At 35.6% G+C, this 13139-nt stretch overlaps 1 protein-coding gene across 1 annotated transcript; it reads left to right on the forward strand.

The window, feature by feature from the left end:
• Positions 1-3767: 3767 nt before the first annotated feature.
• Positions 3768-9280, forward strand: LOC136202375 (leucine aminopeptidase 1-like). Its single transcript, XM_065992948.1, has 10 exons — positions 3768-4051; positions 4376-4787; positions 4883-5077; positions 5281-5506; positions 5805-5931; positions 6305-6400; positions 7098-7175; positions 8530-8590; positions 8666-8853; positions 8933-9280. Exons 1-10 carry the CDS (start codon positions 3827-3829, stop codon positions 9062-9064), a joined length of 1740 nt encoding a protein of 579 aa, XP_065849020.1. The 5' UTR covers positions 3768-3826; the 3' UTR covers positions 9065-9280.
• The last annotated feature ends 3859 nt before the right edge of the window (positions 9281-13139 follow it).

Below are 13139 nucleotides of genomic sequence, written 5' to 3' on the forward strand. Positions count from 1 at the left end.
AAAAGAGCGAATGCTAACTAGAGAAGGCATATGCTCAGCCGGAGCAGAAGACCCTGTTGAAACACATTTCCACAATGATTTTGATTTGATAAAATTATTAAATCCCATTGATAAAATATTCCAACAAATTAAATTTAAATGCTTTGATTTAATTGTTATTAGGGAAAATTACACAGAAATTCATCTTTTAGAAACTATTTACAACTATATCAAGTTATAATTTTGAATTATGTCAAACTAGTAAAATCAATACTTTTAATATATTTTAAGGATTAGAATTTATAAATTAGAAGTTTAGAATATATTTTCTAGGGTTTATGATTTATGAATTGGAGTCTAGAATTTTTAAATTATAGTGTAAAATCATAATATATAGAGAATAATGACATATTAAAAATTAAGTTTGGTGATATGACTTAGTTGTAATTTTGTACTTAATTATGATATTCATGTAATTGACCCTTGTTATTAATGTGTTTGTTCAAATGTTGAGTATTTAAATTCACAAGTATTAAAAGACATTAAGACCAAGGCCCAAAGCCCATGAGAAAGTGTCAAAGCCCAAGTCAACAGATCCAAGCTTATGGATCAACTCAGCTCAGCAAGAAGAAGGATCCAAAAGCCTTGCTAATTGCTTCACGATGAAATTGCTGAGTCGAACGAATAGAAAACAAGCCAGAAGTTGACCTCAACAACTTGGAGACAAAGCCAATCCATTTCGGGAAAAGGTCAGACTCCGCAGAAAGCTGTCGAGAAGACTTTACCATAGATGGAGAGACAACCTGATGCTTACTGACCAAAAGCACTTGATCCCTGATCAACACAGAAAAGGTAACGTTTTTATTGACCGAAGACACTAAGCACTGACGAGCGAAAGCGACAGTAAAGCCGTTTCCCTCCAACGGTTATTTCGAAATTCGAAATCACCGGAGGTTCATATGTCACTATAAATAGGCATTTCATTTGCTTCATTCTATGCAGATCTTCAAAAAGTCGAAACGCTGACCAAATTGCTATCTGAAGTTCTGTGCCAAAGAAAAACAAAGAAATCTTACACTCACTCTCATTTTGTGTAAAAGACTAGATTGTAGATCATCTAAAGTGTTCTGTGTATTTAGAACAAAACCTTTATCATTTCTAAAGATTGTAAGGAGATATTGAGTTGCTCAGTTATAGCACTCAGTGGTAGAATAGTGTTGAGTATATGATATAGAGGAAGGTACTCTGTATACTCGCTGACTATTGTAAGAGGTTTGTGCTCTACCTAAAAGATCTCAGTAGTGGATTAAAGCTCGGAAGGATTCCGGGGACTGGACGTAGGCAAGAGGCCGAACTAGGATAAATCTACTGAGTAACATTTTCTAACTCTTAACTCCTTATCTGCTTGCTTTGTACTGTGTCTAGTAAAACGCTAAAACTGATATATATATATATATATATATATATATATTGAGTTGTGTGTTTTTTAGTACTGAGTTCAGGAATAGACTCTAGCGCTATTTCCTGACTCAACGTTAGAAGCAGCCTTAGTTTTAGATTAACTAAAGTTGCATTTGACCTTACTCAGCATCATTGTGCAAAACAACTAAGTGAAAAATATTAAGTATAAAAAGAAAGTCAGCCTTAAAAGGAGAAATTTTTTAAATAGTTCCTTAAACCCCCTGGATCTAATTCTCACATTACAAGGGACCAACTGACCCGACAACATGAGTTGGCACAGAGGAAGCATCAACTGCATCCTCCTTAAGGAGACGATCCTTTTAAGGGAATAGAGAATTAGAAGGAGCGAAATGGGAGGAAGTGAGGATAGCTTTTGGCCCTATTTTCAATCTTTTGTCTCTTGGCTGCAAAACGATCATTCATGTCTAAAAATCTGTAAGAAGGAAGAAAAGAATATCAATATGAAATGGCTAAAATATACATGTAAGGGCTCTACAAAGGTAAAGAATCGAGGGTAGTCCAGTCCATCCATCATCCCAAGAAATCAAGCGATGACCTTTTAAATATGCCTACAACACATCAGAATAGGTCCAAAGATTTCTGGGAAATTTCATCAGTTGGACCACTAAGGAAGAATCTTCAACAGTGTAGGCTTTGGACATACCCTTATCCTTCTCCCAAGGGCTGCACCAAGTGGTGGGGAATTTTAAATGGAACAGGGGATGAGTTCGAAGTCGAAAAATGCGATGTTTCCAAAATTCATGTGAAAAGGGGTTATCATCCTGGAAAACCTAATTCGGCGACTAGTTAGAGGAAATAAAGTGGTGTGGATTTCCCGAGGATGAGTTGCCAGATAATAAAAATAAGAAAAATTACGAGTATTCAATGAATGTCCCATACATCCATATAACCAGAAAAGGCACACCAAATCAATCTAGGAGGAGAGATGAATATGATTAAGAGATAATCTTAGGTGGGTTAAGATTAGTGATAAGGGACCAGGGAGGGGATAAGAAAATCTATTGTGAATTTGATCTTCGTAAATGGTAAAAGCCCTAGTTATGAAGAATATTATTGTATCAAAGCACCGTGCAAAATCAATACGGACAACTAAGGAAATTGTTGGCTAAGTATAAGAAAGTCATTATAAAAGAAAGATGAAAAAGCATATCGAGAATGGATGGGGATCCACAATTTTGGGATCTTTTTTCATAGATTATTTTGTGCTCTTTGCTCATTGCCTCTAGGGAAACGTAATCCACCTTAAGGACTTCCATCACTAGAATCGAAGGATTTCGAAGACGACACATGGATTTCGTGGATTTCCCTCATATCTTCATGAATGCTAACAAAGTTTTTCGTAGCTTCCATAATGGAATATGTAAAGAAAACACTAAAAGGACGAAGGAAGTGGAAACAAAATTGATTTAAAATAGAGATGAGTTGCAAAAAACGAAGAAGGAAAGAACGCACGTCTTTAAAAAAACAAGAAGAGCGATTAAAGGAAGACAATTTGATTTGCTCTTATCTTAATCATACACATATTTAGACCTGACAATTATCGTGTTTGAGTCGTGTTCGTGTCATGCCATTTTAGATTCGTGTTAAAAAGAGTAAATCCAAACCCAGCCTAAAAACTTTCGTGTCACACTCATGTTAACATATTCGAGTTAGTGTCGATTTTGTGTCGTGTTTTCAGATAATATGTAATTATGTTATGCATATATATTAATAATAACTTTTAAAAAATATAAGAAGATATGAGGCTATTTTTAAATACTTTATATCATTTTAGATTAGTATGTTAACGTTAACCATCGAAAAGTTCGATAATATCATGTTAGAGAGTTATATAATGTGTTTATAACAATTTAGGAGGTTCAAATTATATTTGCAAGTAATACTTATAATTTTATTATCTTTATGAATAAAGTGACATAAAAATACAAGAGAATATAATAATAATTTTAAATATTTATACCATTTCGTGTTGTTTTCGGGTTAGCATATCAATCCTAAGCCACCCTAAAAATTTACGTGTCAGTTTCGTGTCAACGAAAAAAGAACCTATTATCTATTAAGCTAAACCCAAATACTAAAATTACATATCGATATTATGTCGCGTAATCGAATAGTGTGTACTTTTATCATGTCTATCTCATATTATGATAAACGGTACAAATTGTACAAGTGGGTTGAGAAATATGGGTACCGAAGACGAAGTATGTATTTGCCATAAAAGACAGGTTTGTGAGCGGCAAAGCCCACACCCCAATAGAGGTTGCAGTCACAAGTGGTGCCGCTATCTTTATCTCAGAATTAGCATTTCATTCCTATCTTTGGTTGATGGTTCATTATAAATAGATAGACACTCCCACATTGAAGAATGACCGCCAAAGTAGTGTCATTGGCCGCTTCCATTTCTTCCCTTGTTATTCCTTCTTCTTCCTCCTTGCTTTTCACCAAGTTTAGATCATCATCCCCCCTACTTAGATTTTCTCTCGCTGTTTCACCATTGTCTCATCGCAGAAGGGGAGGCTACCTAATGGCTCACTCTTTAGCTCGTGCTACTCTTGGTCTTACTCAACCCAACACCATCGATGTCCCCAAGGTCATTCTTCTACCTATCACATATACTCGATTGGATTCAATTCTTCTTTTTTTCCTTTTTTGCGTGTTTCTTTCATGTCAATCGCGTCTTTATTTTCTATAGATTGATAGTTTTGTTTCCACGAGTGTTTCGTATCTATTGAATTCGATTTTCTTTAATCTAATTTGGTCGGTTGTATGGGACTAAATTCCTACTCAGTTGTTCTTCTGTTTGCCAATTTCTTTCAGTTTTACTTTGATTTATTTTGTAGACGTATGTGGTAATGGCTATGTAATGTTTAATCTTGTTCTGTTTGAGTAGTAAAAGTTTCCTAATCTTTCACAGATCTCTTTTGCTGCGAAAGATATCGATGTGGTTGAATGGAAAGGAGACGTACTTGCTGTTGGTGTTACTGAGAAAGATATGGTCAAGAATGAGAGCACAAAGTTTGAGAACTCAATATTAAAGAAGCTAGATAGCCACTTGCGCGGTCTTTTAAGTGAAGCCTCTTCCGAGGAGGATTTCACTGGAAAAGCTGGTCAATCTTTGGTGCTTAGACTTCCTGGTCTTGGCTCTAAAAGAGTTGGCTTGATTGGGCTTGGACAGTGTGCTTCTACCACATTGGCTTTTCGCAATTTTGGTGAGGCCATTGCTGCAACTGCAAAGGCTTCTCAAGCAAGCAACATCGGTGTAATTCTTGCCTCAGGAAGTCTTGCTAATAACTCAAAGCTTAATACTGCTTCAGCAATAGCCTCTGGTACTTGCTTTTATGATTTGATGGCATTGTAAATGCTATGTGATGAATGAATTAAAAATTAGGAGTTATTTACAAGAATAGTTCAAGTTGTGCAGGGACTGTGCTGGGGATATATGAAGATACTAGGTACAAGTCAGATTCAAAGAAACCAGTGCTTAAATCTGTTGATATTCTTGGTCTTGGAACTGGAGCAGAACTAGAGAAGAAGCTCAAGTATGCTGAAGATGTTTCTTCTGCCATTATTTTTGGAAAAGAGCTTGTGAACTCACCTGCCAATGTACTCACCCCTGGTTAGTAGTAGTTTAATAACCTGTCTTTGTGATTCATTTGCACAATGGACAATTGGGATTTAGTTTTGTGTCAAACAATGTGTATCGTTGCACTTTTTTTTCATATATGTTACCTGTATCATATATCAATGCATAAATGTGCTCATATGTGGTGTGACATGATCTTTTTGTGTTTCAACTGTGGTGGGATGTTTTGCTTTCAGCTGTACTGGCCGAAGAAGCTTCCAAGATTGCTTCGACATATAGCGATGTTTTCTCTATTACCATCCTGAATGCAGAGCAATGCAAAGAATTGAAAATGGGGTCCTATCTTGGTGTTGCAGCAGCATCTGCGAATCCCCCTTACTTCATTCATTTGCATTATAAGCCAGCAAGTGGACCCATCAAAGCAAAGTTGGCCTTAGTTGGAAAGGGATTGACTTTTGACAGGTGAACTATATTGCAAATACGTAGCATTTCTATCAAGTAGGCATTGCATAGGTGTACATTTGAACATCATTTGGTATTATGGTTTATGTTAGTTTTGGTTGCTGTCTTGCACATGAGGGTCACTCTTCTTGTTATGTGAATTCCATGATGTCGTACGGTAGTTTTTGATGCATTCTGTTTCATTGATGTTTACTGTGTCTTTTGAGTTTGGAAAGCAGTATTTGTTGCATTTTATTCTTTCAGTTGTTTTAAATCTGTATTTAGAGGTCCTTGACTATTTTATCTTTCCTGTCTCCAGTGGCGGCTATAACATCAAGACAGGTCCTGGTTGTTCAATTGAGCTTATGAAATTTGATATGGGAGGTTCGGGAGCAGTCCTAGGAGCCGCAAAAGCCATCGGTCAAGTTAAACCTCCTGGAGTAGAGGTTGGCTATTTGTGCTCCCTTGTACTCAGTAATCAGTATTGTTTCATACTTGTCTAATTCCCCTGCATTTGTGGAGCCCTCAGATCTATATGGTGGCAGGTTAATTTAGATTTGGAATCCAAAGTCCTGTTTTAATGATAATTTTTTTTAGATAACCTGTAGAAGGAAATGATTGAGGTGTTTTACTTTTATGGGGGGTTATGTGCCTTGTGATTATCCTTAATTTTTAGTGCTAGATTGTGTATTTAAGAGGCAGGCATAGCTAGATTCTGAAATGTAAGAATGCCATTTGCCACTCTGCAAATTCTATTATTTAATAAAAAACAAAATTTCCTTATTTGTGAAGATTGACTGAGAATTGTGTTTTTTTCAGGTTCACTTCATTGTTGCAGCTTGTGAGAATATGATTAGTGGAACAGGCATGAGGCCTGGAGACATAGTCACTGCCTCTAATGGAAAGACAATTGAGGTACATTTAGCAAATCATGGGGGCTTTATGTATGCAATTGTGCTGTTATGTTTTGTATAGATTTGACATGTATGTAAGAGTTCCTGAATTTCTTTCTTATGATCCGTTTTCTTCCTTCTTAGAAATAGTTAAGTGTGCTTTAAATTATTTACATCTAACAGTTTGCAGTACTTCAAGTACCCTAAAAATTGTATTGTATTCATTATACCAGGGATAGTAATATGTCTAGTTGAGAAGAGTTAGATTTAATTAGGTGAATCTAAATGCTAAAGCTAGATATTCTTCCTTTTGTTCTAAGTAATCTGGATGTCGTACTATTCATTTAATAAACCCTGTAATTCTTGCGGCTATTCTCTTATGGTTGGCAACAATCATGGTCAACCAAATAGATTTTATTGGATAATTGGATAATCAGTGTCTTATAAATCTGGCCTCTAGTTTACTTGATAGTTATGCATATTTGTCAGTGATTAAATAAATATTCTTGCCTCTTGAAATTTTGTATTCAATATGATTCGACCTGTTTTTTATAGGACTATAATAATGTGTGCTTCTTGGAAGTATCAATGCATAGAACTAGGCTAAACTGCAATTTGTTATTGTTTCTGCTCTGCAGTTACTTCTTTAGTGAAATAATTTTCAACATGTCCAAGTTTCTTGATGCTCATCAATGAGAGTATAATGTTCTCTGTTGCAGGTCAACAACACTGATGCTGAAGGCAGGCTTACACTAGCTGATGCTTTAGTTTATGCCTGTAACCAGGGTGTGGATAAGGTATTGTCAAATGTAGTTTTTGGTTGCTAGTTGCAGGAGTGTTGCATCTGTTTCCTCTCTTTAGTTATTGTTGATATTCAAATTATTTTTGAAATGCTAACGGTCACTTGAAATTATATATTTGCTTCTTAAAAGTTTTTCATCCGAGAGGTCACGGTTTCGAGTCTTAGGAGCGGTCTCTTGCTAAAAAAAAAAAAGGCAGGGGAAGGCTTGCCCCCAGTACACCCTTGTGGTGGGACCCCTCCCCGGACCCTCGCTTAGCGGGGACGCGTAGTGCACCGGGCCGCCCTTTTTACTCTTGCTGAAATATTTCTATGCTTGGTATTTATAGCAAGGCGTGTTCTATAATGTTAATATAATCTATGTTGCAAGGAAACCTTGATTTCAAAAAGTTTCTACATTTCAGTTTCTGAAATTCTTGGAAACCGAAACTTTACATTTCCAGTCACGCTTCTGTAAACAACAACAAAGCCTTAGTCCCGAAATGATTCGGGGTCGGCTAACATGAACCATCATATAAAACCGTGAAATCAAGTCGTGTCAGCGACACAAATTCGCTCCCTCCACTCCGTCTTATCCACTACCATATTTTTCTCAATTCCCAGTAAACTCATATCACTCTCGATCACCCTCCTCCAAGTTTGCTTAGGTCTTCCCCTACCCCTCACCACTACATCCCTTTGCCACTCTTCGGTCCTCCTAACCGGTGCCGCATCAAGCGCTCTACGTCTCACATGGCCAAACCAGTCACGCTTCTGTAATCTAAGAAAATTGGAAACTTGTTTTTACAAGGAGATGACATATTATCAAATCTTCTACTCACTCCGTTTCTTTATACAAGTCATTTTAGGTTATTTCACACAAATTAAGAATACAATTAATATAGAGTCAAATTAATGAATTTATATTGGTTAACTTAAAAAAATAAATTCTCTCATGTAATGGTTGGGGAATAAGTCTTGGAATGTTAAAAAACACATGGAATTCTTGGCAAACTAGAATGACTTGCGTGCAGAAAAAAAAAAAAAACTGACTTGCTAGAATGACTTATAAAGTGGAATGGAGGGAGTAATTAGTTTATGATCATGTGTGAGTCACATGTATTGAATCCATAATTTTTTTATAGATAATCTCCTTCAAGCTTTCAAAATGAAAAAACTTATTTTTTTCTTTCCTATTATATAAACTTACATGCAATTTCCTATATTTTTTTACAACTATAGTTTCCCAGTGTCTGTTCCTGTTTCTGTATCAATTTCCATATGCTTTTCTGTGCGACGTAGGTCTTTTCTGATCTTAAAGTTACATACATGTTTATTGTGAATTTATGATTATTAGAGTCATTATTTTGCAGATAATTGACCTGGCAACATTGACGGGTGCCTGTGTGGTTGCACTTGGGCCTTCAATTGCAGGTAGGTGCATATTTCTTGATAAAACATGGAGTAGGAGTGCCATAGGGATAAAAACATTGTTATTTCATGTTGTAGGTATGTTCACACCGAGTGATGGGTTGGCTAAGGAGGTGTTTGCAGCAGCAGAGAAGAGTGGTGAGAAACTATGGAGACTGCCATTAGAGGAAAGTTACTGGGAGTCGATGAAGTCAGGAGTGGCTGATATGGTTAACACAGGTGGTCGTCAAGGTGGTTCCATCACTGCTGCTCTATTTTTGAAACAGGTACTACTTACTCCTATTCCTATGAATCTAATGCATTCTACTCAACATAGTTATTGAAGGCACATAAATATATATGCAGTTTATTACTGAGAAAGTGGAGTGGATGCATATAGACATGGCTGGGCCAGTGTGGAATGAGAAGAAGCGAACTGCAACGGGATTTGGCATTGCAACTCTAGTGGAGTGGGTTTTGCAAAATTCATCTTCTTAGACAAGTAGAAATGGATCATCCTAGAACTCTTTTCTATCAATAAAAACTTTGTTCTTCTTTTATAGAAATGGTCCTTGCGGTTTGGTTTGGTTTGGCTTGTAGGAAATTTCCCATCGCATTCTATGAAAATGTTAGGAACTGGATGTGTTGGATTAATGAGCAGGAAAATGAGAAATTGAAGGGCACTAAAGAACCAGATTTGCATTGTTAGCTTAATTGGTGTCTATATTTTGCATTTGCTTATTCAAATCGCATTTCCCAAAAGATCAATTCAAGTCACCAAGAATTCTTTTTTTTTTTTTAACTATATCGACAATTTTCTTATGCTTTGATTGGATAAATAATTTTGGGGCTTAGTAAAGAAAATGTTAGGAAGGGTTAATACAAACTTAGTTTTATTTTGTAAAAGGCACAACGGAACGTTTTAAGCGAAAGTGAAGATTAGGGAGAAAGTCACTTTTGAGGCAAAAATCCATTCTATTTCTGACTGGAATAATCCAGGCCCTATTTCTGCTCTCTTATTTTAATTTAATTTTTTTTTTTGTTTTTTCATTTCGTTCTGAATTTCAAATGTTTTCAATAAATTTTAAGTGGTGAAGCTCTTAGCCTAATGGTTGAGAGCTTACCTATGCCTTGAGAGGTCATGGGTTCGAATCATATCCGGATTTGATGGAGATTTTTCTTGCTTCTTTAATGTAAGTGCATTGGGCAAATTTTTTTTAAAAAAAAAAGTCTTTCATTTCACAAAGGATTTTGACCTGGATTTTGATGGACAAACCCATCTTCGGATTAAAACCATGACGATATAAAATGTTTATATCATCATGTGATTTTGGAACAAGGATGAGGAGGGGCCTCCAAAACGGACCTACAGATCGACTTCGATCACTATCTATTTAAATATGGATGTTTAGGGCATTTCTTTTTAGTTCGATTTTTCACAAATTAAAATCGTTTTCTTTTCTATTTGAATGAATGTTCTTCTCTCTCTAAAAGTATGAGTTGGTTGGTGAAGTTTAGAACAATCTGAGGCGGTTCAAACACATCTTTGAACACGTTTTTAAATATTTAAACGGATTTACCAAAAGATGTAAAATTATTATAAAATTCTGTAAATATTATCACTCACACTCTCATTCTCTATAAATTTATGTTCCTGAAAGTTACTAATGTCTTTTTTGTACAATTTTATGGTGTTTGGAGGCAATTTCAGGCAAAAACAGATAAAAAAAAAGGGACTTTCTGCCCCTCAACCACAGATTAGCGTCAACCAACGATTAGGATCTAGATATATGTTGCTTTTTTATTGTTTTCTTCTGTTTAAGCGGCTAATATTCGTTTTTCGGCCTCCAGATTGATTTTGGACAAATTCCAAGAGGTACCTAAGTGGTAACACCAAAAAGAGCCACCTAAGCATAAACTACATGCACAGCAAAACACACCATTAAAGATAAGAGTTTCAAAAATAAATAAATTAAAGTAGGTAAAAAAAAAGGAAAAGGACAATTAAAAAATAAACAAAAAAAGGGTGGCAGAAAGTATGAAGAGCATGTCAAACGCTGCATGTGGTGCACACTTCAGTACAATTTAAATTTTAATCCTATTTTTTCTTTGATACTATTGTTAGTAACTTACAAAAATCTCTAACAATAAAATCATAGCACATCTGGTGGTTGGATATTACAAGTAACAACTTTGTAACAAGCGTGATTAGTTTAATTTACCTGTGGTGGTTTTTAATTGTAATCAATTACTTTCAAGTTACATGTCCTATAATTTGGAAAAAAATATATGTCAAATGATCAACTAAAATTTAAATGTTAAATGACATAAAACATGCAACTTGACATGAAATAGCGTGAAACACCACACATTATAAAATTCAAAGAAAAATTAATTCTTTTATTTGTATTTAACAGTGGTTGAGTAGGAGGCCGACGAGATTTTGTTGGGCATTTTTTTGGGTGCTTCATTTTTGGAATTGATGGATCAGAAACTAAAGCGAAAAAACTTTCTAAATACCCAAATGATCCCAAGGATCCATGCTCCAAATAAAAGGTAAGAAAACCATATGGTTCTTCGCCGAATCGAGTATAGATTCTGATGCCGAGCCTCGTGAGATCAGAAGCTGAAATGCGAACTTTCTCTATGCTCACACACGCAAAAGCTTCAGAATTAAATCAGTATGCTAGTACCTTTAATTCAATAACAAAGAACTGATTGCTCTCCTTTTGGATGTCGGCCTCCTTTAAATATTCCTTGCTCGAATGACGAAAATTCCCTTGGTAGGAGAGAGAGGGGAGCGGTTATGGTTACTTAAAATAGGGTTAGATTTTATTTTTCCTTTTATCTCAAAATCAAATAATATATTTCCTTATTTCCTTTTAGATTAAACAATATCTTATAAGGTATTAGAAACCTTTAGGCCGAAAATCCGGGCTTGGGGTTGGGGTTGGGGTTGCGCTTGGTTTTAATCCAATTAAAATTAACCTTTTAACCCGAGTCCATAAGTACCTATTACAACTGTTTGGAATATACATAACTATTATGTTTATTTCCAAACTATATTTGTATATTCTAGCCAAACATTCTTTGTGTGCGATCCTGTTGGTTCATCTAACTCCGGTAATAGGCCCTCTAAAGCCATCCTGAGGCTCATAGATCATAGTCAGACTCTAGCAAGTTTCTATGACCATCTAGAATAAATGGTTATCTTCTACATTAGAACAAGAACCTAATGGTAGTACTATATGATCCCTTACTGGTGATATCAATGCTTAACATAAGGCAAGGTTCCATCACCCTCATTTGTTGTTAAAACTTTCCTTAATCTCCCATCAAACTTACTAGTTTCAAATGATCAATAAAAGCTATTGCATCACTTAGGTACGGTCGTACACTTCTCAGTCTCACTAATCAAGTGGTCGATAATATCATCTCTTCTAGAAGAGAGTAGCAATCTCCTAGCTTCGTTCATGGTTTCTAAGCATTCAAAACGCCACCTAACTAAACCCATACTTGGCACCTAGTCACCAGCCAGTGAACTTGGTCTAAGGATTCCAATATAAATGCTACATGAGTCACATTATGACATATGAGACTATATGATGCTCTCATAAACATATCGATCCAGCGTGTACTGTTCGATAAGCCTATGTGCCCCTACCTATGACTGGTGAAACACCATCACAACTAAGACACACACTTTAGTCCATTATCGTTCATGTGATAACAACAAACCAGAGATGTTTTGGCATAATACCTTATTGCCTCATGGCTTCACTTACCCAAGTCCTCAACCCGAAAAACGTGATCAAATCACTATACATGAATATTCTATATAAGTTTAACTCACACAAAATGAATAAATTGAAATAGATTAATGTGTTTCTTTATTAATTGAATCATCAAAAGTACAATGCCTTTAGACTAGGGAATACACTAACAATCTCCCACTTACACTAGTTCCAACTAGGCATGGGTCTAATCTTCATGGATCTAACATGCCAAACATAAGTAGATCACTATAAATGGATATTTTATATAGATTTAACTCGCACAAGATATATAAATTGAAATAGATTAATGTCTTTCTTTATTAATTGAATCATCAAAATTATAATGCTTGGGAATTAGGGTATACACTAACAATCTCCCACTCGCACTAGTTCCAACTAGGCATGAGCCTAATCCCTTGAGTGATGGAATATCATTTCCAATGAGTAGAATGTCATCAACATATAGTACCAGGAATACTATAATGCTCCCACTAGCTTTCTTGTATACACAAGGCCCATCTTCGTTCTTGATGAAGCCAAAAGCTTTGACTGCTTAATCAAAACGAATGTTCCAACTCCAGGAAGCTTGCTTCAATCCATAGATGGATCTTTGAAGCTTTTAAACCCGGTTGGGATGCTTAGGATCGACAAAACCTTATGACTGATACATGTAAACATCATCAATGAGTTTACCATTTAGAAAATCTGTTTTGACATCCATTTTCCATATTGCATAGTCATGATATGAAGCTATGGTAAGCATTATCCTTATGGATTTGATCATTTGCAACTTGAGA

Source organism: Euphorbia lathyris, chromosome 8, assembly GCF_963576675.1.
Source record: "Euphorbia lathyris chromosome 8, ddEupLath1.1, whole genome shotgun sequence".
In the NCBI taxonomy this organism is placed as follows: Eukaryota; Viridiplantae; Streptophyta; class Magnoliopsida; order Malpighiales; family Euphorbiaceae; genus Euphorbia; species Euphorbia lathyris.